Genomic DNA, 27,065 nt, shown 5'->3' with positions numbered 1-27,065 from the left:
CCCGGCGCTGATTGGGCGGCGGCGCACGACGAGGCCGGCGGGCGGGGCCGCGGCGGGGGCGGGGCTTGTCTGCGGCCGCGGCGCCGGCGGTCTGAGCGCTGCGATCGCGACCCGGACGAGGCTGCTGGGGCGGGGCGCGGACCGCGGGAGCCGCGGAGACTGTGGCCTGGCGCCGAGGTAGGGGGCGGCGGGGCCGGGGCCGGGGCCGGGGCCGGGGCGGGAGCCGGAGGGGACGTAGGGAAGAGGGATGGTCGACGAGGCCGCGTCTAACCAGGGCCACCGGGGCCGCGTCGGTGCTCGGGGGGCCGCATCTATAGGAACCTCCCGGAGCCTGCTTCTGTCTGCGCCGGCAGCCGGGACCGCTTCTACGCGGGCGCTCCGCCATCTGCGTCCCTCCACGGCTCGGGTCTGCGGGACCGCGTTGGTGCCCTGCCCACCACCCACCCCCGCCCCGGCCGTGGGTGGGAGGCCGTGTCTCTGCAGAGTGGGCCCGGACCTGTGCACCCACATGTGCATCGACGCGCAGCGCTCCTCCTACACGGCCGTCCGCGGAGGCTTCCTGAAAAACCTGGGAGAGGCGGCGGGGGGCGGGGTGTGTGAATGGGACAGATGTGGCGGTGGCTTTAGCTACGCAGCCCTCCCCTGGACGGGGCTGGGATGCAGGGGAGAGGTATTGGCTTCAGGGCCTGATAGGCACAGAATTGGCGGCTCCGAGGGTGCACATGTGCGCAGGACCTGTGTGTGGTGGTGTTGGAGGTGGGTGTGCGCGTCACGTGGACACGGGAGTGTGCCCGGGTGTGAGGGGAGGGCATGACTGGATGCAATGGTGTGTGAGGGCCGAGCACACGGACGCCGCTGGAGTGCGTCCCGGGCCTCAGGATCGTGCCTGCCTGCGTACATCTGCCTCATGGGCCAGGGAGTCGGAGGATCACACACTTTGTGTCCTTGAGGATGCATGGACCCCACACAGCCCTCGCTTCTTCGTTCAGCAAGTACAGATTGAGCACCTACCGTGTGTCAGACTGTGTCCTAGGCCCACAGACTCTGGGGACCCTTGTATCCTCCTTGGCCTCTCCCCCTCAGTCCCCACATAAGGCAGGGGGATCATTTTAAACCTCCTCTGAGTCATTGCCCTGCTCAAAGCCATCCTCTGGCTTTTGAGACCTCCTGGACTCGGTCCACAAACCCCTCCAAAGCCAAGCCCCGAGTCCCAGCCTGAAAATGGCTCTCTGTCATGCACAGTGAGAACTTCCATCCTCTTCCCCTCTGAAATCCTTACTCAGTGGGCATGAAAGAGCTTACATGCCACCTCCTGCAGAAAGCTGTCCCTTGGGCCAGGCACATTGAATGGCTGGGCCTTCTCATCCAGGTAAACTCTGCTCGCCTGGGTACCTCTCACATGCAGAACCCCACTCCAGGAACATTCGCCTCTTGTTCCCCAGACAGTGTGAGCACTATCCCACCTCAGCCTTTGCAGTTGCTGGTTCCTCTGCCTGAAATGCCCTTCCCAGGTGGGCACACTACTTGCCTCCTCACTTCTTTCAGATTCTACTCAAATCCTACAGGAAGGCCTTTCTGACCACACTATAAATAGTACCCCCCCCAACCCCTCACTCTTGATTCCCTTTACACGGTTGTGTTTTTCTCCATAGCACAGACCACTTGACATATATCAGCTGTTTGTTACAGCCTTTCTTGTTTGTTGCTTCTTGCCCTTACTAGAAATAAAACTGCGTGAAAGCAAGGACTTTGTCTTTGTGGTTCACTGCTCTATCTCCTCAGCACCTACCTAGCACAGTGCCTGGGCATATATGGCAGGTGCTTATTGAATATTTGTTCCATAAATGAGTGACTCTAGATTTGTCTCTCTCTGGTTGCTCCTTACCCTGTAAGGCCCAGTGCGAGGCTAGGTCTCCTCTTCTTCCGCCCTCCAGATTCCAAGTTCCTGGAAGGCCGAGTATTAGAGAATTGTGACCATATTTGCATGTTAGAAATATTCCCTCTAGCAACTGGTGTGGAGGAGGGTGTGGGGTGGGGTCAGGGTATGAGCCTGGAGGTGGGGAGACTGCAGCAGAAGCAGGGGGAAAGAAAAGCCGAGGCCCAAATCCTGACTTTGCAAGGGGTTCAACTTAGTGACCTCACTCAGCAGTGGGGAGATCCAGGAGGGCTCCCAGAGGAGGAGATATCTGAGCTATCCTCCAGCAGCAAAAGAGAGGGAGGTGTGTCCCTGGCAGAAAGCACAGCTTGTGCAAAGGCCTGGCAGCAGAACCAAGTCTGCAGTTTGGGAGGCTGTGAGTGGTGTGGGGCAGCCAGAGCAGAGAGTGGGGCTAGGGAAGCAAGGATGGGCAAAAGGGAGAATGTGGGCTCCTGGGTTTCTCCTGGGTTTCTGGAGAATTGGAAGGATGACAGTACCCACCTCTGTGACAGGCAGAGGAGGAAGAGCAGGCTTGGGGGAAATGCTAAGTTGAATGGGAACCTTGTGAGTGTGAGTGGCCCCAGAACATGGTGGGGAGGATGCAGCTGGCTGGAAAGAATTGAGCTGGAAGTGCAGTCCTGGTGTGGGAGGTGAGGAGGGGCCGAGCTAGAAGGTGATGCCCAGAGATCATCAGCCAAGATGTGCTGAGGGTTGCCATGTCAAATTGGGCACAGAGCCCACCTCAGTGTTTGGGGCCTCTCTGGGGACGATGGGAGGGGGCGTCCTCACAGTAGGCATCCTCGAGCATGACTTGGCACTAGATGCCTGGGCCTCCCTCAAGGAGAACTGAGTCATCCCGGGCGGAGGCAGGAGCTGCAGAGGGTACCTGTTGCCAGGGCTGTCCAGACGCTTGTCAGGAGCATAAACACAGCTCCTATGAGGCAGCCTGGCGATGTCAGGGCCAACTGCCATGTCTGGCCTGGGTGGTTAGACTGCCTCCTTGCAGCCTTCCCTTCTGGCCAGTTTTGGGTGGCCGGGCCATGTCCTCTCTGCCTGGGTGGTAGCTGCTCAACCTGGCCCTGAGAGTCACAGCAACCTTCCAGAACCCAGAGTGAGGTCTGAGTGGTGCCTGAAGTCCCACTAGGGGACGCTTGAACACTTGGACAAGAGCAGGGTCTGCCTGCTTTCTCCTACTCTGGGCCTCCTCTGAGCGGCCCAGGTGAATAGGGTACATCCTGAGGAGGCCAGGCCCCCCAGACACCTGCGGGTCAGGGGCAGAGCCTGAGGCCCCTGGGGCCAGGGTCACAGCTCTCTTTCTTGGTGGCTTCTAGATATAGATACATCCTAGCCCCTTATCACTCAGGCACAAACCACTTCTCTATCCACAATCTCATCTACTTCCTTCTATAGTCCTGGGAGTTGGCAGGATGGCAGCCTCCTCCTGTTTGATTCACATATGGGGAAACTGAGGCTCCAGTAGTTGCAATGACTTTTCCAAGGCAACATGGCCCACGTCTGGGAGGACGGGATGAGGGTAGCTTTTCACAGTGAGAGAGGGCCTGGGTCTGGTCCTTCTTAGCTGCAGGGCTAGCTAGGTTGGTGGAAGGCTCTCCTTACCCATAGAGTCCGTGCCAGGCCATGGGCCTGAGTCCTAGTCTGTCCCTTGGCCCTTTCATTTGCCCATGTAGCCTAGTTTCCTACCTAGTCAGCTTCAACAAAGTCTCAACTGAGGCCTCAGCTTGTGGAGGGCCTTAAGAGACCCTCTGGGTGGCCCTGCCCAGGACACAGAGCCCAGCCGGGTGGATAGGTGACCATGTGGGAAGTTCAGACTTGACCTTCTGAGACCAGGTTTCCATGGTCCCCACGCAGACCCCACCCCCCATTCTGGAGCACACATACACGAAGACCTAAAGGCACCCAGTACACATGAGCGCATTTCTACACCTGTAGACCACACTGAGAGAGTCCTGCCTCTATGCAGATGTGCTGCTGTGTGTGGACTCCTCTGCCCCACATGCACAGACACACACCGTGACCCCAACCCACATCCCTGCTTGCACACATTCTCTCATGTGTGGACACATGCCCTCAGATGGGTAGCTTCCGGTGCTAGGCCCTGCCGCCTGGACGTGAGGATGGAACTTGGGGCCTCCCCACTGCCTCCTGCGCAGACATGCTTAGTCACCTGAATTTGATCCAGGCAGGAGGGAGGGTGGAGGGCCTGACGTCAGCTATCATAGCCGCCTTATGCCTTATGCCGCCCGCACGTCCATCTGGGCCACAGTGTGTCCTAGGCAATTGCAACAACAGCAGCACAACTCTCTTTCATGGGGCTTCCCCAGTGGCAGGCTTAGCCCTGAGCCAGTGTGGGCAGCATTCACACCTTTATGCCTCATGACTACCCAGTGAGATGCAACTGCTATTAGCCCCATTCCATAAATGAGGCAAACTGGGGCGCAGAGGGCCCACACCAGGAAGAGATGAAGCCTGGGCCCTTAACCAGGGAACAGGGCCTCTGGCTGGAACAGAAAGACTTCTGCCTCGACTTACTGTGTGAGCCTGACCCATCCCTGGCCCTGGCTGAGCCTGACTTTCCCATCTGAGAAAAGAGAAAGAAGGGAAGCCAAGGATGGTGACTTTATGGGATAACTACCTCAGGGAAATCATATGCAAATTGTATGGGCGGGGCCACCAGTGGCCTCTGCCTGTCTGGAGACTGCAGCCCAGAGAGCTGGAGCTCCTGACACTGATTCGTTCCCTACCATGGACTGGGGCCCCAGGCTTGTTGGGGTCGCCTTGTGAGGCTGCTTTCCCATGCCAATTGGGGACAGCACTATAATGATCACTATGGCAACGACTCATTCACACAACATGTATTGAGCTCCTACCATGTATGAGGTACTGCTGCAAACACCAATGATCTTGTGGAGGCAAGGCAGACAAGAGCCCTAATCTATGGATTTTATATTCTAGGAGAAGGAAAGGGGGCTATGGGTGAGGGTGAAGGGTGGCAGTGTGGCCCATCTACAGGGAGCAGTGGGATGGGCTGGCAGGCTTGGAAGGCTCCCTTCAGCCTTAGCGTCATCCTTCCTGCAAATGGTCTGGTTCCTAAAGCCTCCCTGATATTTCAAATGCATTCACTGTCCCTCCCTCATCTCTTCTAGGGAGGACTCCTTGATGCTTCAGCTCTATTCACCTTCCTCATCTCCTTTAGAGAGGCCTTCTTGATGCTCTAGCCCTACTTGCCTCCCTTACCTCCTCCAGGGAGGTCTCCCTGATGTTCCAGGCCTACTCATTCTTTCACTTCCTCCAGGGAGACCTCCTTGAGGCTCTAGGCTCACCAAGTGCTCTCCCATCCCCCCCCTCCACTGCCGTATTCCTCTAGGTCCAGCCTTCTTTCCTGTTGCCAGTCTGGATTTCCTTCCCCCTTCCTTTCTGCATGTCAACATCAGCTCTACTACCTCTAGGTTTCCACTCATTCAACACACTGTGTGCCAAGCACAGGGGTTCTGGATGACAACCTTGCCCACTATCTATCTCCAAGCCTTGTGGTGGCCCTAGGGAATCTGAGAAGGTCCTGTATCTGTGGTATAGACGGAGAGACTGAGGCTCAGAGTCAGGAAAGGAGCCTGCCTTGGGCCCCACAGTAGGATGACAGGTAGGATTGGAGCCCAGCCCAGGATCCTCTGTGGCCAGTGGGCTCCAGTGAGCCCTACCTCCTGGATATGTGTCAAAGCAAGGTGATAGGGGAACAAGGGCTATGTTCTTAAAGTCATTGTGTGGGTACAGAGGAAGTGAGCACCAGCCAGGAAGGGCAGAGGGTCAGGAGTCCACTCACTTCCTTTTCCTGAAATGACACTAAATCTGAGCCGGGAAGAAGGAATGGCATCAGGCTGGGTTGGAGCCAGTGCTCAGCCTGAGTGTCAGGGGTTCAGCCCAGGGTTGTGGTTGAAGGTGAGGGCTGGGGCTGGGGTTGGAGATTGGTGTGGGGTTCAAGCTAGTCTCAGTCCTTAGCCTGGGGCCTGGTTTGGGACTCAGAATGTAATAGGGTCAGGATGGGTGTAAGGCCAGGCCATGGAGAACATCTCAGCCTAAGCAGCTATGACAAATATTTTGGACACACAAATAAACTGGAAGGAAAAAACAGGAAAAATAAGGAGTGACCTTTTAGTTTAGTGGAGTTTCTCTTGACAGCCACCAAAGCAGCAGCCCCTCTGCTAATGGACCCTGTCCTAGGCTGCAGGCTTTGCTGAGGCAGGAAAGGGAGTAATGGGAGATGGCAAACTTGCTCTGTGGTCTTGGAGAGGCCTTTGTGGAGGAGGTGAGTGACTGGTTGGTGTATCAGGGAGGTCTTTGCATGACCTGTCAGCTCAGCTTCCAGGCAGCAGCATTGGAATGCTCTGCAGTCAAGGGTGGGGCTGGTGAGTCACTGGGCTGTCTGCTGGATGGGGCCTGAGCTGACCCTGGACTTTGTTTCTCCCAGTGCTGCTGGGCCTCCGGGATTCTGCACATGTCTGTCCTGACTCTAGAACATCAGCTTCTCCCTGCTTCCCTGTGAAGCCAGGAAGGCAGACGTGACTATACCTATTTTACAGATGGGGATACTGAGGTCTGGAGGGCTGCTCTGCAGCAAAGCCAGATGAGTTTTTGGAATTCCTTTAGTTAGTAGGGATGCTGGCAACTCAGGCAGAAGGAACAGGTAGGGCAAAGCCATGAAGGTAGGGCAAAACCTTTAGGTTATGGCTGCAGTGAGAGAAGGGCCTAGAAATCTGACCTCCATACTCCAGGGCCAGGATTGAAGCCTTCTCTTTCCTCTCTTCTCAGGTTCTCAATAAGGCTGCACAGAGGAGCCCCCTAACTGTGGCAATGGAGGGGGGCCCAGCAGTCTGCTGCCAGGACCCCCGGGCAGACTTGGTGGAGCGAGTGGCAGCCATTGATGTGGCCCACCTAGAGGAGGCAGGTGGTGGCCCAGAGCCTGCCAGAAATGGTGTGGACCCTCTGCCAAGGACCAGAGCTGCCTCCGTGATCCCTGGTGGTGCTTCAAGAACTCCCCTAGTCCGGCCCAGCCTCTCAGCTAGGAAGTTCTCCCTGCAAGAGCGGCCAGCAGGAAGCTGCCTGGAGGCCCAGGGTGGGCCTTACGCCACTGGGCCTGCCAGCCACATCTCCCCACGGGCCTGGCGGAGGCCCACCATTGAGTCTCACCATGTGGCCATCTCAGATGCAGAGGTTGGTGGGGCAGAGCGAGGGGGTCCTCATGAGCTCGTCAGTAGTCCTCAGTGGAGATGCTTTTCTGTTCTGGCCCTTGCCACACAGCTGCCTAGCCTTTGCTTGGCATACCCCCCAGAACTAAGGAACTTGCTCCCTCACAACAAGGCTCTTCCCACCAGGGGTACTCCATCTGAGCCCAGCACTGCCTCCTGTGAGTCCCACCATTCCTACCCTTAGGCCAGACCTCAGAAAGAGGCCCCTCTCTTGTCCCCTAAGAAGTCCTCTTAGAGATTTGAGGATAGATAGTGTGCCTACCCTCCCCATCAGTCTAACCTAGCTTTAGCCCCCACTTCTAATCCTGCTTCTTAGAGTCTCCTCTGACTCAGAAGCTGCCAGTATGCTTCCAGCTTCTGTTCTTGCTTCTGTTCCTCTGGCTCACTGTCTCTGTCCTTGCCACTTAGATCTGAAAGTGAATCCTAGTACCAAGCAAGCAATCTCCCAATTGCAGAGGCTAAGGGCTTTTTATGCCTGAGCCAGGGCTCTGGTCTCCTGTCCCTAAAGCTCTCCTCATCTTTCTTGTCCATACAGCCAAGACCTTGCATTTAGCTGCTTCTAGAACTACTTGCTCACATGTTTCTCACAGATTTAGGTCTCCCAGACGCCAGGATTCAGGCAAGAATCTGCATTTTTCCTTCACCACTTCCTGGGGTTCTTAACAGCCATGGCTCACCATTCATATTTGCAAAACCACTATCAAAGGCCTTTAGTCACTTTTGGTGGCATGGACATCACCAGGTTTCCCCATCCAGACTTAAAAGGTTGATGAGATGTGGGGTCTGAGAGTCAGGGGCCCAGAGCCGAGATTGGACCCTGCACAGGCTCCTGAGGTGGGATCAGTATTGCCTCTGGATCAAGCTTTACCTGATGCTCCTCCCTTTCTCCCCTCCCCCTGCCCCCAGGACTGTGTGCAGCTGAACCAGTACAAGCTACAGAGTGAGATTGGCAAGGTAGGACCAGGACGGGCAGTGCAGGCTTTTCTCATGAGGACTCGTGGAGGCGGCCTGTCAGGACCCTCTGCTTGGCTGTTCCTTCTCCACTGGGAATGTGAGGCAGAGCCAGAAAGGCCCCAGCCTAGAAGTGAAGAAAGTTTTGTCCTCTAGGAAATACCCAGGGAGGGGTGGGAAATGATTCCCCATTCCTGCTTCCTTAGTTTCTGATGGAAAGCAAAGAGGGACTGAGGGAGCATACAGCTGTGTTGAGGCAGGCAGAGGAAGGTACCAGGGCACAGGAGTTCTCTCCCTGTCTGCCAGAAATGTATGCCTGCTAGTGGCCAGCTGGGGGGGTGGGGGATGGGCTCTGGGGGGAAGGGGCTCCCCATCCCCTGAGCCAGTACTGGGGGAGGCTGCCCTGTCCAGGTGGGGCTGACCAGTGCCTATTTCCAGGGTGCCTACGGCGTGGTGAGGCTGGCCTACAACGAAAGTGAAGACAGGCACTATGTGAGTCTGGGGATGGGAGGGAGGTGTTGCCCCAGCCAGGCCCAAAAGCCTGGAGGTAGGCAGTGGCTGTGCTGGGAAGATAGGACAAGGCTACCTCTAGAGGGAGTGTGCTCCTGTCCCTAAGGGTATGCTTAGTTAAAGGAGTAAGCTTCTTGACCCTGAAAATATGCAAGCAGAGGCCAGACCCCTCTGAGGGAAGAGCTCCAGAAAGGCTTGTTGGGGTAATAGGGGTAAGGCCTTAGACATGTCCTTCCTAAACCAGCTTAACCAGCTTTCCTAAACCAGCTTAACCAGCTTTCCTAAACCAGCTTAACTTAGACATGGCCTTCCTAAACCAGCTTAACCACGCACCTGAGCCATACCTTCAGTTCTGGTGGCAGTCACCCAGTGTTCCTTTCTGGACCTTCATCCATATGTAACCAGCCTTTTCTAGCTCCTGGTGCCTGCACACAAGTGACATTTCTGCCCCTCCCTCCTCAGGCAATGAAAGTTCTTTCCAAAAAGAAGTTACTGAAGCAGTATGGCTTTCCACGTATGTATATGTTGGGTCCTGTGCTTGGGAGCTCCTTGCCTGGGGGCAGAGGAAGAGGGGACCTTGGCCCCTAGCTAGTTTTTGTTAGGACTGGGGGTAGAGGTGGGGACACCATGAGCAGAGACCTGGTGGTGGGAATGTGCTTGGTGGGTTGGGGCCAAGACCATGGTCTTACTACAGGATTCTTGCTTGAGGCTGGCTGTGGGGCCATGGTGAGGCTAGGCCTCCTGCAGCAGGGGCCTAACTCACCTTCGTGGTCACAGGTCGCCCTCCCCCCAGAGGGTCCCAAGCCACCTCAGGAGGATCAGCCAAGCAGCTACTGCCTCTTGAGCGCGTGTACCAGGAGATTGCCATACTGAAGAAGCTGGACCATGTGAATGTGGTCAAGTTGATTGAGGTAGGAAACAATGAATGGGTGGGAACTTGGCCCAAGTCCTGTGCTCGGAGACACTTGGTACAGAACTACGGTTCCCACTGGAGGAGTGCATGAAGCTAGGGCCTCCAAAGATAGCGCTAGACCTAGGGTAGGGGCCATAAGGAGGCTTCAGGGGTCAGTTTACGCTGGTCTGGGATGTTCTCAAGGTCTCAGTGAGGGTTAGGGGCTGCCTAGAATCAAGAAATGAGCCTCTCATCATGGCAGGAGGGGAAAAGAGCTGGATGTCACTTGGTGGGCCAGGGTTGAGGGTCAGTGGTTGTTGAGGCCTCATCTGTCCAGTGCCTGCACAGTTCCTGCTCCATTGTCTGGGGTCACTGCATATTGGGAGTCCTGGGGCTAGTGGATACAAGGAAGTCTGGGACCCCCAACCCATGCCTCCCCAACCCCTACTCCCATATCTGTTCCCTTTGACTAGGTTTTGGATGACCCAGCTGAGGACAATCTCTATTTGGGTAAGTAACCTAGCTCATTCCCAAAGCAGCTTACCTAAGGTCAATCTAAGGGCTCCCCAGGGATACACATGACCTTCAGATGGGCTGTGTGAACATGTTCTCAAGCCCTGGATGCCCCTGCCCATTCCTGCCAATTCCGGCTTAGAATATCCAGTTAGATTCAATAAATATTCCCAAGCCCCCACTCCATTAATCAGAGAGACAGTGGATCAGGTACATGTAGGAAGCAGGCTATGTGATGTGGGTTCCCAGACCCTGTCTGATAGTTCTGTGCCTCAGTTTCCTCACCTGTAAAACGGGGATTATATATGTACCTCATAGGGCTGATATGATAAATGAGTCATTGTATACAAGATTGTTGTTAATGTAGTTATTGTTTTAGTTCATGGTGCCTAATTCATGGCTGGGTTTAGAGGCCCTGAAATGGGGCAGAAAAACCACTGGCTTAGGAATTAAGGCCAAGGCTTTAGTCTTCACTCCCTGTCCTACCTGCCTGTCTGCTATGACCTTTAGGAAAATTCCTGCCTCATCTCCAAGGCTCCCACCTCCTTCCCAGCAAAGGAAGCCATGCTGAATCAGATGAGGCAGATCCATAGGTAGAACCAACCACTCTTACCCATTCACTTCCTCTGAGACCTTGGGACCCTTGTCCCATCCCTCCCTCAGGTATGCTTGGATGCCTGACCCTCTCCTGCCTTCCAGAACAGGGAGGGACCTTGGCATCACTTGCTTTGCCAGCCTGGCTGTACCTTACTTACTTTTTCTTTTCTTTTCTTTCAGTGTTTGACCTCCTGAGAAAGGGGTGAGTTCCCCTTCCCAATCAGGCAGGCCAAGTCTAATCCAGGCCTTCTTTTCCCTCGCTGTGTCCCTAGTCCCAGGGTTAGTTGCTCTAGGAGAAAGCAGAGGCCAAAGCCCTGTGGGGAGCTCTGGTCTGGGGGAAAACGAGAGACCAAGAGGAAAATTCTTTGAAGTCTGGTGGGGGTCAGTAAGGCTGGGACATTCAGGAAGTCCTTTGAAAGGGGGTGGGTTTTGAGCCAGGCTTTGAAGAACTGGAAAGATTATGAGGGAGGAGAGGTAGAAGAAAGGAGGGTTTCTCAAGCAAATTTGTAGAGATGGAGCTAACTCTTATGTGGGTTCAAATCACAGAGTTCTCGCAGCTTTATAAGTTTGTGTGTTGGGTGGGTGGGACTCTATTCGCTGCCATTTACAAGAGGGGAAGCTGAGGTTCAGAGTGGGTAAGTGGTTTATCTAATGTCTAATTAGGTTCTAATTCATGTCTATTTGGCCCTCCCAGGATTATTGCAAAACACAGACATGGGGTAATGGGCACAGGCCTGGGTGGACCAGAGACCCTAACTGTTGAGACCTTGAATACAGGCTGTAGCCAGTAATTTGTCTCTCTGCAGGGAGTGGGGGTGCTAAGAGTAGCATCCCTTTAAGATTCAGAGGCTTTCAAACGTTTTTGACCTTCATTTAACTTAAGAAATACCAGTTTTACGTTACCATCCATACCTGTAACTGAAACCAAAGTTGTACAAAACAGTACATAGCTTCATTAAATATGATATACTCTGATAAATTCTAGTTCATTTTTTAAAAAAAGCATTAGCCAACCAGTAAATTGATTTCATGACTCTCTATTAGGTCTAAACCTACAGTTTGAAAAACACTGCTCTAAATGCCACCTTTGCAATTAAGTACTTAGAAGGAATACCAGGCCAATCAGAAATTAAGATCAAGCTAATTTGAAATTATAATGATTGTAAAGGGATATTTGAGTCTGTGTGTGTTTTGTTTCATTATATAAACACTCATTATATGAGTGTTTCATTATATGAGCTAATGACGGGTTCTGGGGAGCAGTTGGAGGGCTCCTGGGAAGTCCTGAGGGACCTAAATGGCCCAGCCCCTATCCCCTTCACCAGTCTGCTTTATTCCTTCTGATTGAGCTGAACACTGCTCCTCCCCCCCTTCCTGTAGGCCGGTCATGGAGGTTCCCAGTGACAAACCCTTCCCGGAGGAGCAAGCTCGTCTCTACCTGCGGGACATCATCCTGGGCCTTGAGTACTGTGAGTGAGGGGCTGCTTGCCCCCTGGTCCAGGAGATGGGGGAGTGGGGGGGTGGGGGCACACCAGAAGGGGTGGAGTCCAGGCTGAGCTAGCTCTTAGCAGTTCCTGTCTGTCAGCACCATCTACCAATCATTTTCGTTCTGTCATGGGTACTGTGGGTGAGGGAGGGTGTGTTTACTGTGAGAGCCCTAAGGTGATAAAAGCTCAGGAAGAAGAATGTTAGGTTAACCTCTATCACTCATTCATTTACTTCACTCACTTCATTCATATATAAGTACCTACTAAGTGACAGCTGCAGGCAAGGAGGTGACAAAGACCCAGATGTGAATTCAGGGATCTCACAGCCTAGTAGGAGGAATAGGAACCCAAGCAGGCAGAAATAGAGCAGTGCCTACTAAGGTTGGGGAGGCACAGGGCTGTCAGAGCACTGAGGGGAGGCCTCCTGGAGGAGGCTACTTGTGACCAGGGTCCTAAAGGATAAGTAGGAGTTCACTGGCCAGGCTTGATGGATGGATGGGAGAAAGTATGCCAAGAAGAGAGAACTGCATAGCAGCGGCACAGAGGAAACTGGGCATGTCCCATTTGAGAATGGGGAGAAGTAAAATCCAGTTGAAGCATGAGGCAGAGGGTAGTGAAACACCATTCTGGAAAGCTCTATTCAAGGTACACCATGAGGGCTGGTGGTACCTACACGAGGACTTTCCTGATTTTATCCCATCAGCATTGTAAACCACTGAGGGATTTGAGAAGGGAGGGCATGATAGGATTTACATCTTAGCTCTTTCTGACAGCTGTGTGGTGGCTGAATAAAGGGCAAGAGGTGGCCAGCCGGTTAGGATGGAGGCTTTTTTTTTTTTTTCTACAACCCAAGTGACAGATGGTAAGGTCTGGATTAGGATAGTGGCAGTGGGGAAGAGATATGAAGGAGGTGAGTGGGGGCAGCACTGGATGACTGACTTGTCATGGGGAGGGGATGGCCCTCAGGCACCTGGGTTTCTGGCCTGATTTGGGGAACAGGAATGATGCCCATCTCTCTAGCTTGGTTTATCAAGAACATATTCTCTCCCTGGGTGAACAGAGTGAGGACCTAGCTGAGTTGACAGGAACCAGGATTGTCTTTATCTCATTTGAGCCACTTCAGGGCCCTCCAAATAATACTCTCTTTGCATATTATGGGGAAACTGAGGCACACAGAGAAGAGGGCTTTGCAGAAAGTCCCTATCAAGGGTCTAGACTTATGGGAAAGGGGCATTTACCCTGGGTGTGACAAGTGGCACCCACAATCCTGTACCAGGTTGGCTTCCACCCCTTCCTGTCCTGGGCCCTCCTCTTCAGCTAAGGGTCTGTTGTCTACTATCCTCTGTTCTCTACTCACGCCAAAGTAAGCTAACCCCATCTTGCTTTTGGGTAAAGCCTTATCAAGACCCAGCTAATCATGGTGAAGGGCTTCCCAGAGCCCATTAGTCAGAACCAGGGGCTGGACAGGCAGATGAATGGAAGTACCAGGCACTGAAGAGCTTCCTTGTGATTCTGGTTGTCAAAAGGGAGGAGGGCCAAGGCTGCTTGGGGAAGGCTCTGTGGTCAGAGAGCCCAGGCCTGATTCTTATAGGTGGGGCAAGCACAGCAATGCAGGTATGAGAAGCAGTCAGATCTGAAATGTGTCTCAGAAGTTGAGCCCATAGGACTTGCTGATGAACAGAATGTGGGTTCTGAAAGAGAGAGGAGTTGAGGATGATCCTGAGGTTTTTGGCCTGATAATGTGCCATTAACCAAATAAGGAAAGACCAGGGATCCCTGGGTGGCGCAGCGGTTTGGCGCCTGCCTTTGGCCCAGGGCGCGATCCTGGAGACCCGGGATCGAATCCCACATCGGGCTCCCGGTGCATGGAGCCTGCTTCTCCCTCTGCCTGTGTCTCTGCCTCTCTCTCTCTGTGACTATCATGAATAAATAAATAATAAAAAAAAAAAAAAAAAAAAAAAAGGAAAGACCAGAGGAGGAGCAGGGGTCTTCTGTTCTGTTTGGTGGTGGTGGTGGTGGGTTATGTTAGTGGTGGGTTATATTCAGAAATCAAGTTCTGAATTAGACGTGTTACTAAGAAATATTGAGATGTCTACTGGATAGCCACATGGATAAAGAACCCAAGTTCAGGGGAGAGGCAAGGGCTTGAGATAAGAATTTGGGACCGCTTTCCATGGTCAAATACACAGTGCCTTGAGCCTCTGCACTCTAATGGGTATGTGTCAAATCTCTTGTGTACCCCAGGCACATAGGAGGCAGTCACTATAGGACCACTGGTTTGGTTGTTATTGTGTGACACTCGCTATTCATTCCCTCTGCCCTTAGCCTTCCTGTCCTCTGCCTCTCCTCTCCTACCCTTTCCATCTTCCCTCCTCTCCAGCTTCGTGGGATCTGCTGGTCCAGGGGAAAGTATATGCTGAGTGGGGAACCCCTAAGTGGGTAGCTGTGGGGTAGAGTCAGTGCCTTCTCTTAGCTGGGACATCTCTGGCCATCTCAGCCTGAGATGCCCATCTTTTCCTGACAGTCCTAGACTCGGGAAGTAAGGTAAGCCCTCAGCCTACTGGAGAAGGCTGATCCTTACCACAGCCATGTCATCCCAGCAGTCCCAAGGCCTGGAATGCCCTTTCTTGCTGAAACTTCTTTAGCTCAGAGTCCCTAAGCCTAAGGCAGTATTTCTGCAGGATACCTCACTGTTCCACCCTGAGTCCAAGTAGAAGAACATCTCTGACCAGGCTGGGTGGGAGAAGAGACTGGGGAAACCTTTTGACAGGCTTTGAGACTGCAGATAACATGAGAGAGGGCCAGAGATGGTCTATGGAGAGCCTCCCTTCCCAATTTCCTCTGATGGCCCCCTTCAGCAACAGAGAGCACTGCATTTGGAGTCCAAAGACTCCTAAGAGTCTAGTCCTGGCTTTGCTTCTAACAGCCTGGGCTGGCCTTGGTGTCTGCTGCATAGTGGAGCAGAGGGCCCTAAAGTCCTCTTTCAAGGTCCTCCTGAGATGAGTGTGTACGTGGGCTGGGATGGCCCATTCCTTCTTACCTAGAGTTTGAGCTGGCCAGGTGAGGGTGGGATGGGGGGGGTGTGCTCCCAGCAGTTGTCCCCCAGACCAGCACTCATGCTGCCTCTCTCTGTAGTGCATTGCCAGAAGATCATCCACCGAGATATCAAGCCGTCTAACCTGCTCCTGGGAGACGATGGGCACGTGAAGATTGCCGACTTTGGCGTTAGCAACCAGTTTGAGGGGAACGATGCTCAGCTGTCCAGTACAGCCGGGACTCCAGCATTCATGGCACCTGAAGCCATTTCTGATTCCGGCCAGAGCTTCAGTGGGAAGGTGGCTTCTAGGACCTAGGCTGAGTTGGGGCTTGGGTCGAGGGGAGGGATAGCTTGCAGTGGGGACTCCTTTCCAACCTGAGGGTGTCAGGGTCCTTGGGTCTCAGGAGTGAACACTGAACACAGTCCTCTCCTTCCTGTTTGCCTCTTCCTGGAGTCCTGAAAAACTCCCCAACTTTGACCTCCTCTCATTTTCCAGCAGAATGGCCCCTGGCCTCCCCTGCAAATATCTTCTGCCAGCTGCTCTGTGCTGAGTCCTGAGCTAGCCCCACTCCCTGTCCTTCTGGAGATGGTGAAAAGAGCAGGAGAACTCATGTTTAGGAAGAAGTTGGAGGTTCCCCTGAGACTTTTGGAGATGGCAGGGTTCGAATTAGGCCTTGAAGAATGGGAAGATTTGAGTATGAGGTGGAGTCCAGGAAAGGTGCAAGAGCACTGAGGGGCACAGGGAAGGGGGCACGATGGGTCTTGGGCAGAGTTTAGAAGGCCTGAGGGTTTGTGGCTCCTCCTAACTGACAGACGTGGTGAGCAAAGCTTTCTGAGCAGACGGCTGCAAGGCAGTGTGTTCCCCTGAGCACACATGCCTTCTCTCACCTGGGGAGTCCTGGCTACCCCACTGTGCCCCTGCCAAGGAACCAATGGTCAAGAGGCATTCGGACATGTGTGTGGATGTGGAGCTCAAGAGAGGGGTCAGGGACGTAGAGATTTTGGTTAAGAACTTCTAATTTTGGTATAATTCCAAATTTGCCCAGAATTGCAAGGATAATACAAAAAAAACTCCCTTGTATCTTTTTACGCAGATTCACCAATTGTTGACATTTTGTCCTGTTTACCCTTATCACTAAATATTTTAGCAGATATTTTCTAAGAACGAGGACATTCTCTTACATAACCTCAGTATGATTATCAAAGTTAGAAAATCTATCATTGATACAAGACTATTATCTCATCGACCTTATTCACATTTTATCAGTTGTGTGGATACTGTTGTTCTTTAATGCCCCCCCCCCTTTTATTTTTGGCCCAAGACCTGATCCAGGGGTTAGAGTATTCAATGGTCACATCTCTCTGGGGTCCTTTAATCTGGAAGATTTCCTCAGTCTTTCTTTGTCTATTCTGACCTTGACATTTTTGAAGAGAACAGTTTGGTTACTTTGTAGAATGATGTCATTTTACATTTGTCTGGTGTTCCCTGGTTGGATTCAGATGAGGTGTCTGTGGCAGGAATATGTTAGGTAGACATTTGAGAATCATTCACATATGAGAGGAAGTGGAAACCAGGAGAAGAGAGGGGTTGCAGAAGGAGAAAATGTAGAGAGGGCACATGTTAGAACCCAGGACATGGGGGAGCTGTGAGGAGCCGTGGAGCTGACTGAGGGCCAGGGCCTTGGTATGGGCAGGAGCTATTTCTAGTGTCAGAAAGCAGGTGGATGGTGGCTACTCCAGTGGATTATCAGGAAAAGGGATGACAAACTGGTTTAGTGAGTCTAAGTTTAATACACACCATGTTTTCGGCACCGTGGGTACGGCAAATGTGACCCTGTAGGGGAAGGTAGTTTTGCACCTGTTGAGTTAAATCTGGTTTGGGTCTGTTCCGAGGGGACTTAGAATCCCTGAGAGGTAGGGGTCCTGTTCTGGTTGACCCTGTCTCTAGTGCTCAGCACAGGGTCAGGTATAGAACAAGTACCTGGGAGTATTTGTTGAGTGAATACATGACTGAGGAAGGAGTTTCCCAGTGTACCCTCTCCCATAGCCCACGTGAGCAAAGGGTGTTGGTTCTTTTCAGGGGACTGATATTACCTGTCTTTTCCTAGGCCTTGGATGTATGGGCCACCGGGGTCACGTTATACTGCTTTGTCTATGGAAAGGTGAGTGTTGGGTGGGCTGGCAAAGCTGGGCAGGCCTACACCCTTGGCACCACAGGCAGGGCCTCACTGTACCAAGATGAATGACAGCTGCAGGCCCTGCCTTCATGTCCTAAAGTAAAGTGACTTTTGAAAGGGCCCACCTGGCTCAGAGAAGACTGAGGGAAAAAGAGGCTTTTTTCTGTTTCTCCTGAGCCTTGGGAGGAGATTCATGTGAAGAAGTTCCAGGACAGCAGACATCCCAGTGGGAGGTGTAGACGGTGGTGTTGCCCTCTCTTCACCAGAGCACGCCCTGTCCTTCTGGCCCTTGATGCCATCCATTCTTTCATTCCTTCACACATTGACTGACTCATTCATTCATTCATTCTACAAATTGTCCTTGAGTTTTGCTCTGGGTAAGCCTGGGCCTTGAGAACACTCAACACTTGGCCGAAATCCATGTCCCCAGGAGGAACCACTCTAGTGATGGCACTGAGAGGCAGGAGGGAATCTCAGTGAACATGGTTTGTAGACTCTAAGTCCTGGGAACGGAGGCCTTTCTGCAGGTGGCTGGAAGGCCAGTGGGTATACTGAGCCTCATTTGTTCCCTCAATGATTCATTTGTTCCCTCAGTGTTTGTTGAGCACCTACTATGTGCCAGGCCCTAAACAAGTTTGACAAGGTATCTCCCATCTATCAAGGAGCCCAGAGCTGCCCCTACTTCTGACTGCACTAAGAAATGGGATCAGTCCCCCAGGGCAAGTTGAGGCTCTGGGCCTGCATCCTTTGTCTGCTTCTCCACCCAACAGTGCCCATTCATCGATGATTACATCCTGGCCCTGCATAGGAAGATCAAGAATGAGGCCGTGGTGTTTCCTGAGGAGTGAGTTGCCCATCGAGGGGGCTCCTGCCCACCCCCAGGGAGGCGTGTCTGACTTGTAGCAGAGCATTTGCCCTTTGAAGGCCCCACCCCAGCCTGCAGATCTGGAGGTGGGGGTGCTGTTTCCTGGGAGAGGCACCTGAGCAGATGAAGGGGTGGGACTGTAGAGCAAGGTCTCAGAGATACCTGATTGGATTCCATTGTACAAATGGAACTCTGAGGCCAGGAGTTGGGCAGGAATGACCCCAGGTCACACATTCACACTGCTCCTTCTCTAAAGGCTTCTGTGGGGTTAATGGCATCAACTTTACACGGACTAGGGAACCATGTAGGGTACCCTACACCCACATGGGGTAGGAGGACTTCAGGATACCAGTGTGCTTCCCCATATCATAGATGGAAAAGTGGAGGCTCCAGAGGAGAGTTATCAGAGGATCTGGGATTTGAAGCCACTCCATCCTCCCTGTCCCTTCACTTGTGACTGAGATCTCTGAGCTCAGAGGACTATTTGGAGAGGTGTCCCTGCTCATCTGTGGTTCTTCTGATTATGATATTGGCGATCATGGCTCCTTACTTTTCAGGGTCCTTCTGCCATCTGATCAAAGTGCCTGGGCAAGTCAAAAACCATCCTGGGTGTTGTCCTCGATGGCTCTTACTGCCTTGTGCCCACTCCCCATCTGGTCCCCAAGCCCTGTTGACTCTACCTCGTATAGATCTCTTGACTCCATTGCCACCTGTGCCCCTAAGTGGTTCTGTCCTCAGCCTTGTCTTTGGTCTCCCTGCTGCCACCCTCCTTCCAGTGTGGCCACCACAATCAGGCCAGGGTGACCCTGATAAAGCAGAACATACCTCACCATATCTCTTGCTGAAAGTTTTTCCATGGCTTCCCAAAGCCCCCATGAAGAGGCCCTTTCCTGGCTCTGCCATTCGAGGACCTCTGGAATTTGCCACCTCATCCCACACAGCACTAGCTAACTAGATTCCATCCCTTTCCTATAATTGCCTCTCTCTGTACCTTTCCTCCTGCTGTACCCCATGCCAGAGGTCTCTTCCTCCCAGCCCAGGAGTTGTAAAAGGGATTAAGTACAACAGCAGAGGGATCCAAGGTCAACAGTCCCAAGAGTGAGTTCCTTCTCTGCAGGCTTAGACAATGGGCTTCCCAAAAATGTTGGTAGCAGAGAAGCCTGGAGTTTGGGCAGAAACAGTCAGGGTAATGTGGGGTTGAGAGTCCTGCTCCTCCTTCCCCTGGTCTCATCCCTGCCCTCACTCTTCTGAATAGCAATATGTCAACCCACTAACCTCTCTGGGCCTCAGTTTCCTCCTCTGTCAAATGAGAATCTTTCTCTCCCAGGCAGAGGAGAGGATAAGATGGCGAGTATGGTAAAGGCTCCTAGTGTCCCATAAAATGACTCTTCTCACAGTGTCCTCACCATCTCTGCCCCCCAGGGGGTGTCTAGTACCCCCTAGAACTGCATTTGTGTTTGTGGTGACTGCCTCCTGAGGGAGATGGCTTTACTTCCTATTCGGGAAAAAAGGATAATCCATCTACTTGTTCTGAAACTCTACCCTTCTGCCTTGGTACCTTGGGGTATCCCTCTTGCTCCTGAAGAAATGAGGGTTGGATGTGTCTCTGCCCTGACCTGTACTATTCAGGGAATCCTAGAGCAGGTGGGATGGAGGTGGGCAGAAAAGAATCTTCACTAACTATCTCATCTTTCCCCCCTTGTAGGCCAGAGGTCAGTGAGGAGCTCAAGGACCTAATCCTGAAGATGCTAGACAAAAATCCTGAAACAAGAATTGGGGTGCCAGACATCAAGGTTGGGGAACCAGAGGTCTTGGGCTGGGCTGGTCTTGGACACAGCAAAGAGGCCTCAGTTTCTCCTCCTAGAGAGCTCTACACCAAAATATATTGGGTTTAGATTTGGGGTTTGTGGGCTGTGGATCCCCTCCAGGTGATTGCTGGTACAATGCCCATGGTCCTTTGCTGACGGGGTGTCTGTCTGTCTGACCTCTCCCTGCCCTCCCAACTCCACAGGTGCACCCCTGGGTGACCAAAGGTGGGGAGGAGCCCCTTCCCTCGGAGGAGGAGCACTGCAGTGTGGTGGAGGTGACGGAAGAGGAGGTGAAGAATTCAATCAAGCTCATCCCCAGCTGGACTACAGTGGTAAGGGGGTGAGGGGGAGAAGGCTCCCTTGTCCTAGGAGGGCCTGAGGAGGGCATTGCTCCTGCCCGAGACATGCTCTACTGGGCCCTGATGGTTGGCTGGCCCTGATGCTGATCTGCCAAAGTCCTACTGGAGGGCAGTGGGGTTTGAAAGAGATCCGGTTATTCAGCCTCGTGCTAGGGAGACCTGGAGGCTTGGTGAGGAGAGTGAATGATTTAAAGCAATATACTGCCCTCACCAAGTGTCAGCATTCACCACACTGCAAAAAGCATTTTCTTCCCTCCCTCCTTCCTTCCATCCCTCCTCCTCTCTGCCCTCCTCCCTCCTTCCTTCCCTCCCTGTTTCTAGGCACAGCACAAAGTGCCGAGGACATGACAGTGAGAAAGCCTATAAAGCCTGGGGGCTTCTGAATTAGAGAGGTCGCCTGAGCCCCTGGATCTCATTCATGTGCTTCCTCCACTCTCACAGTTTAGTCTTTCTCATCTGCCATGTTAACTGTTGGAAGTTACTCATGTAGCACCTAATGGCCACTTGGCGCTTGGGGGGAACACTGAGAACCATGGCCTGCCCTGCACTGAGGTCTATCACAGCAAGTCGGGGTCATCACAGGGCAAAGAGAGAGCTGGTACCTGTGCCCTGCATGGCATGAGCTCTGTGCATGTCAGCCCTCCCTACCGGGTCCAGGCCCAGCTAGAGCCAGGTGGCCAAAGTCCTGCTCATTCCTATGATCTGTGGAGCTCCGGGGCTCTAGAAGGCCCCTGGAGCCAGGCAGCTTCTGTAGGGTCTCTACTACTACTTCCTTGGTCTTGGCCACCCTTGTCTCTCTCCTTCACCACTGAGATAGCCTCCCAAGTTGTCCCCTGCTTCCACCCTGACCCCCACTGCTGCTCAGTTCAGTGGGCAAGGGGTCCTGGTGACTCATCAGGTCACTTGCCAGCTGAGACCCTACTCACTTAGGCCTCCTTGTCACTCAGAGTAAGAGCTACAGCCTTGACTACCCGGGAGGACCTAGCACAGACTGCCTACCTCCCACCTCCATCTCCCCACTGACCTTACCTCTCTCCTCCCCTCCCTCCATTTGCTCAGCTCTAACCATATGCCACATGAGCTGCCACTCCAGAACCTTCTTTGCTGGGGGGTGCCCCTGCCCAGATACCTGCAGGGCCCACTTCTTCACTCCCTTTGGGCCCTTTCTCCAAGGTCACTTGAGTGAGAAGTGAGCCTTCCCTGGCCCCTTATCTAAAATTCCCACCTCCACTTTGTCATACCGTATCCTTCTGCCCTGTTTTATTTTTTTCTCTTTAGCCCTCACCACTAACTAGCATATGTTTTACCGATTTGTCTTCTTTACTGCATGTCCCCCCAACTAGAACCTAAGCTCCATGAAGGCAAGAATTTTTGCCTCAGCGTGGCTGGCACCTGTGCCTTGAATGATAGTGTCTGGCAAAGGGTAGGAGCTCCATAAATAGTTATTGGTTGAATGAATGAACAAACAAATGACTAAAAGGACAACTAGGGCAGCCCGGGTGGCTCAGCGGTTTGGCGCCGCATTCAGCCCAGGGCCCAATCCTGGAGACCCGGGATCAAGTCCCACACTGGGCTCCCTGCATGGAGCCTGCTTCTCCCTTTGCCTATGTCTCTGCCTCTGTGTGTGTGTGTGTGTGTGTGTCTGTGTGTCTGTGTGTGTGTCTCATGAATAAATATTTTATAAATCAATCAATCAATCAATCAATGGACAACTGAATGCACCCCCATAGTAGGCATTTGTGTGTAGGCAGGGACCTAGAAGTGTTCTTGCTGCAGAAGAAGGGAGATAGTTAGAGAACCAGGGTGCAGCAGCCTCTCTCTGTCCAGGCATCTCCCCTGGGCCACATGCTGCTTCCTCTCTGCTCCTCCTGCCACAGCCTCTGTTCTGCTCCATCCTTCCCACCTTAGCTCTAAGGCATTCCCTGATTACACTCCCCATATCCTCAGGGAAAAGTCCCTGCTCTTAGTCTGTCATTCCAGGCCCTTTATAGTCTGCTCCTGGCCTTGGGGCGCCCCCAGGCACAATTGTGCGAAGCACCTCACCATTCCTAGAATTCACCCTTAACCTTCACCCCTTGTGCTCTTGCCATTTCCTCCACCCAGTATACTCTTCCTTTCTCTGTTGGCTGGAAGGGAACCTCAGCAGAGCCCACCCAGGAGATGTACCCTTATGGAGTCGGTGTGGAGGCTGCCAGTGTGTCTGGGAGCCTGAGGTCTTGTGTTCCTCACTCTGATCTGTCCTCTCCAGATCCTGGTTAAGTCCATGCTGAGAAAGCGTTCCTTTGGGAATCCATTTGAACCCCAAGCTCGGAAGGAAGAGCGATCTATGTCTGCTCCAGGAAACTTACTGTCGTAAGTACCGATGGGCTGAGGCCTGCAGGGTGCTCCCTGGGGTGGGGTGAGGGCTGTGTGTATCCCTGTGACTCTCACTGTCACTGGGCTGTACAGGCTGAGCCTGGGGCCCAGGGACACAGCCAGATCTCAGGGGAGGGCCCCGTTTGTACCTCTGTTCTCAGGGCACCACAGCTAGGTCGAGGTGTGTAGGCATCATGTCTGCTTCTTGTAGAAAGTTGCCTGTCTGTGGAAGGAGGGGCGCTTCTGCTGACTCTTCCTGGCCTGGGGGAGTGTTAGCTTTCCTGAGTAATCCATGCTACCTTCAGCTGTGGCTGAGGCATATGCTCAGTTATCACTTTGTACATGCTTGTCCAGTGAGTAAGTATGGACAGGCTGGCTGATAGGGCCAGGGAAAAGGAACTCCCATTGGCCAAAAGCTCCCTACTGCGAACCACGCATGTGCATTCACCACCCCCTAGGAGAGGCCAGAAGAGCAGCTCCCCAAACCTCTGTCAGCCTCGTCCTCAGCTTTTCCACCTGCTCCCTTTAAAATAAAAGTCAGTTTGGGTTGCCAACAAGGCCTGTTGGAGTTTGTGCACAGACCTGCAAAGGGAAAATTGTGAGGGAGTCCTGGACCAGAAGGTAGTCCTTGGACAGTGGTTGCCTTCCTCTGGCCGGTGAAGGGTTCTACAGAGGGGAGACACTGTGCACCCTGCACCCTGCCCCCATCCTCTGCCCCTCCACCTGCTGTGTGGAGAAGGCTTGCTCCCTAGAGAGGTGAGTGCCAGTTTTTCAGGTACCTGAGCCTCTCCTTCTGGGGAAGGAGTAACATGACATGTGCTGTGTGGTGGGGGGCAGACCTTGGTTTCGTGAGAGGCCACCCTTTTGTAAGTGGGCTCTTCAGAAGTGTCAGGTCCCATCATCATGGACAGGCTGGTGTCTGCTCCAGCCAGAGGTTGTTTGCACTCAGGAGGTTCATATACCAACTGCTTGCCCTCCACTTGACAAACCTCCTGGCCCCTGGAGGTTGAGGGGTGGGTCTTTGGAGAGGTCTTGACAGTACTGAACTTATGTTCAGTGAGGTGGCCAGGGTGACGAGAAGGAGTTCCCTGAGCTTCTCTCAGTCTGCAGGCCTTGATGCTGGAATTGGGTTTAGTGTAGGCGACCACATCCTTAGCATCCAAACAGAGCCACTTCCGAGAGTGAAAGAGGAAGCTGTTACTATGGCAGGACAATAGGCATTACGCAGGACGGTGATGATGGACAAACCTGGATGGAGGGTTACTCTCTCAGTGCCTGTGAGTCAGCGCTCCCTAGTGCTGGGACAGGGCACTTGCAGGCTGAAGACACCTAGTCTATGTCTGGCACAGAACTGGGTCCTAAGAATATGGCTGAACAAGGCAATCATTAATCATTGTCCTTTTATGGACATGTTAATGGGGAGAAAGGCTAGTCTGCTCATCTGGACTGTGAGAGGATTGGGCTTAATCCTTTTCAGGTATAAAATTCTATAATTCTGTGTCCTAAGTTTAGTTTTGAAAAGCAGGTTTTACCTCATCATAGAGTCCTAACATTTGTCCTTGATAGATTGTTTTTTATGCTTTGGGATAATTGCTGAAGCCCTACAGTAGAGTTAAATGGGATTGATTTTTTTTTTTTTTACATCAAAATATATTCACTGGCTATTTTAAAAAGAAAAATCTTAGGGGAATAATCGAATACAAGAATCTATTAAACATGTGACTGAATTCCAAGACTGATAGGTAGACTCTGCCCTGTGAACAAGGCAAAGAAAATACAAAACCAAAGCCCCTCTATCCAGAACGATGGGGGCTGAGCTAGACCAACAGGGAAGGCCTGTGATCTGGCTGCTACTCAAGGATGCAGGGGACTCAGTGGGGTCAGCTGGTGAGCAGCTCTGGAAGCCAGGCTGGGAAGGCTGGACTTCATCTCTAGGCAACAGTGAACCACAGAGGGTTGTGGGCCAAGACTAGGGATAGGGAGACCAGCAAGGGGCACACTGCAGGGGGCAGGGCTGAGGGAAGCTTTGAGACATGGTGAGGGGTGGGGGGAGGGGCATAAGGGGCAGAGGGCAGTGGTTGAGGAATTGCAGAAAGGAATGGCTATGTGTGTGAAAGAGTGTCTTCCTGAGTCCTCGTTCTGACCCCTGAGGTCCCTCTGCCCCTGGTGTCCCCTGAACAGGAAAGACAGGTGTGGTGAAGGGGGCAAGAGCCTGGAGCTCCCCGGCGTCCAAGAAGATGAGGCTGCATCCTGAGCCCCTGCATGCGCCCAGGGCCGCCGACAGCACGCTCATCCCACGCCTCCAAAGGCCCACTGCCCTCATGCCGACAGCCGCCCCTGCGGCAGGGGGCTGAGGACTGTGGCCCCTCTCCCGGCCCTCCTCCTTCTGTCATGCTGCATGACCTCAGCGCACAAGTCCAGAGACAGGATTGGAATGTTCATCATCTGGGGTTTGGGGGGGCAGGGCTCCCGTGAGGCCTTCCTCCTTACCCTGGCTCCCCCTGGTGGGACCCATCCTGTGGGAAAGGGAGGTGCCCATTGTACCTTAGAAACCCTACCCGGCTGGTTGGCAAGGCAGGAGGTAGGAAACCAAGCTCGCAGGTGGAGGCCTGGTTTACCACCACGGCAGATACCTCCCACTGGGGGCCAGGCCGGCCTGGTTCAGTTGCCTCATGCACATGGAGGGCTGTACCGTGCCCACCTCACGGGGGGTCCTGCCAGAGCTCTTGTCTACTAAGAATGCTGATATGGAGGCTCGGAGCCCTCAGGGGGTATTTGTGGGCCTCACTGAGGCAGGGGCCAGCATTAGAGAAGTCAAGATTCCTTTTTTGTTGTCGTTTACTTTTAACATTGTGGCAGGGGCAGGGTGGTGGTGGTATTAAAGGCCTGCTTGGGAACGTCTAAAAAGCCCTCCTACAGCTTTAGGTGGTTCCCAGCACACTAATCATTATTTGGCAGCCAGATGAGGTAGACTAAGTCTCTTTAATTGTTTCACACTCAGCACCATCTGGAGAATGGGTTAAATGAAAGCTCTGGGCAGAGGCCTGAGCCGGGAACACCCACCTTCTTTGCCCACTTTACTCCTTCCCCACGTAGCTCCCCTGTAGAAGAGACACCAGGGGCTGGCCAACCAAGGGCCCTAGACTCACAGGGCTGTGGCCCAGTAGATGCTGAAGTAACTGGAATCCAATCTCTGATCCTACACTGGCCTGCCCATCTGGCCCCAGGAGCCATCCTCACATTCCTACAATGAAGGACAAACTGCCCAGGTTGGAGGCAGCACTGGAAGCGGAACCCTGGTGGGGTGTGCATGCTGGCAAGTGGCCACAGAGAGGTGCACCTCCTGCCACTGCCTCACCCCAAGACAGCTGATATTTGGCCTGCTCGGAGCTGGTGTGCTGGAGCATGTGTGTGGACCTGGCCATGTTGGGGCAGACTTCATCTTCTCCCTGGGATCCATGCCTGGCTGGCTTGGCATTTACTGACCAAATGCTCAAGAGATTGAATCCCAAAGGAAAATAAAGCAGGCCTCAGATACCTCCCCTGAAAACATGGGCCATAAAAGGGATTTCAGTTGCCTTTGTGGGGTTCCTACTGCAGGAAGGCTGGTGCTGAAAAGGAAAGGGAGGCTGGGCTGTAGGAGCATCTGTGTCCTGCTCATCCTTGTGCCTGTGGGTATATGTCGCACCTCCACGCACATGCATATGCGTGTCCATCTGCTGCACACAGCACACCTGCATGTCTTGCACTGGCACATGCATCTGTAATATAGTTTCTATGTGTCTTTAAGTCTATGAACAGAATGTGGCCCATTATGAATGGGCCCACCTTTCTCCCTGGCTCCTTTACACTGAGGCATTGTAACCTAATTAAAAATAATAATTAAAAATAATTAATTATGTAAATAAAAAATAACTCGGTACTGTTTTTAAGAACACTTTTTTAGAGTTCACAGGAAGATAATCACAGATCCACAAGTTTCCTTGAGCATCTCTACACTGGGGCCTGGAGGGTGGGAGTTACAAGGGGCTACATCAATTGGGCCTGCCCTCCCAGACTTCAAAGGTGGGCCTTGGCTTCATTGCCCATGTCAGAGTCTGGATGGGGTGCTCACCCCATCACTGAGGGTCTTGGTTGGCATTATTGGTTTTTGTATTTTTTTTGGCATTATTGTTTTTGAATGTAGCACAAGTGATGAACAAACTCCGTAAGAGTGTTTTAAAAATTAACTTCCCAGGAAGTGAGTTTAAAAAACAATAAAAGCCCTTTCTTGAGTTAAAAACAAAAACTTTGTGTGTACATTTTCAATATCTGGATGTGTGCTCTTTCTCACCACCT

General features: G+C 52.8%; 1 protein-coding gene across 1 annotated transcript; it reads left to right on the top strand.

Annotated features, from left to right (window-relative positions):
* The first annotated feature begins 51 nt into the window (after positions 1 to 51).
* CAMKK1 (calcium/calmodulin dependent protein kinase kinase 1) lies at positions 52 to 27,015 on the top strand. Its single transcript, XM_025476048.3, has 16 exons — positions 52 to 177; positions 6,740 to 7,141; positions 8,083 to 8,130; positions 8,566 to 8,619; positions 9,100 to 9,151; positions 9,415 to 9,548; positions 10,003 to 10,039; positions 10,820 to 10,841; positions 12,020 to 12,108; positions 15,262 to 15,461; positions 17,272 to 17,325; positions 18,111 to 18,184; positions 19,911 to 19,998; positions 20,217 to 20,345; positions 22,621 to 22,724; positions 24,909 to 27,015. The coding sequence occupies exons 2-16, from the start codon at positions 6,782 to 6,784 to the stop codon at positions 24,979 to 24,981; spliced, it is 1,518 nt and encodes a 505-aa protein (XP_025331833.1). The 5' UTR covers positions 52 to 177; positions 6,740 to 6,781; the 3' UTR covers positions 24,982 to 27,015.
* Positions 27,016 to 27,065: the final 50 nt, after the last annotated feature.

The sequence above is a fragment of the Canis lupus genome, chromosome 9 (assembly GCF_003254725.2).
Source record: "Canis lupus dingo isolate Sandy chromosome 9, ASM325472v2, whole genome shotgun sequence".
Lineage (NCBI taxonomy): Eukaryota > Metazoa > Chordata > Mammalia > Carnivora > Canidae > Canis > Canis lupus.
This window is presented reverse-complemented; position numbering and strand designations above follow the sequence as displayed.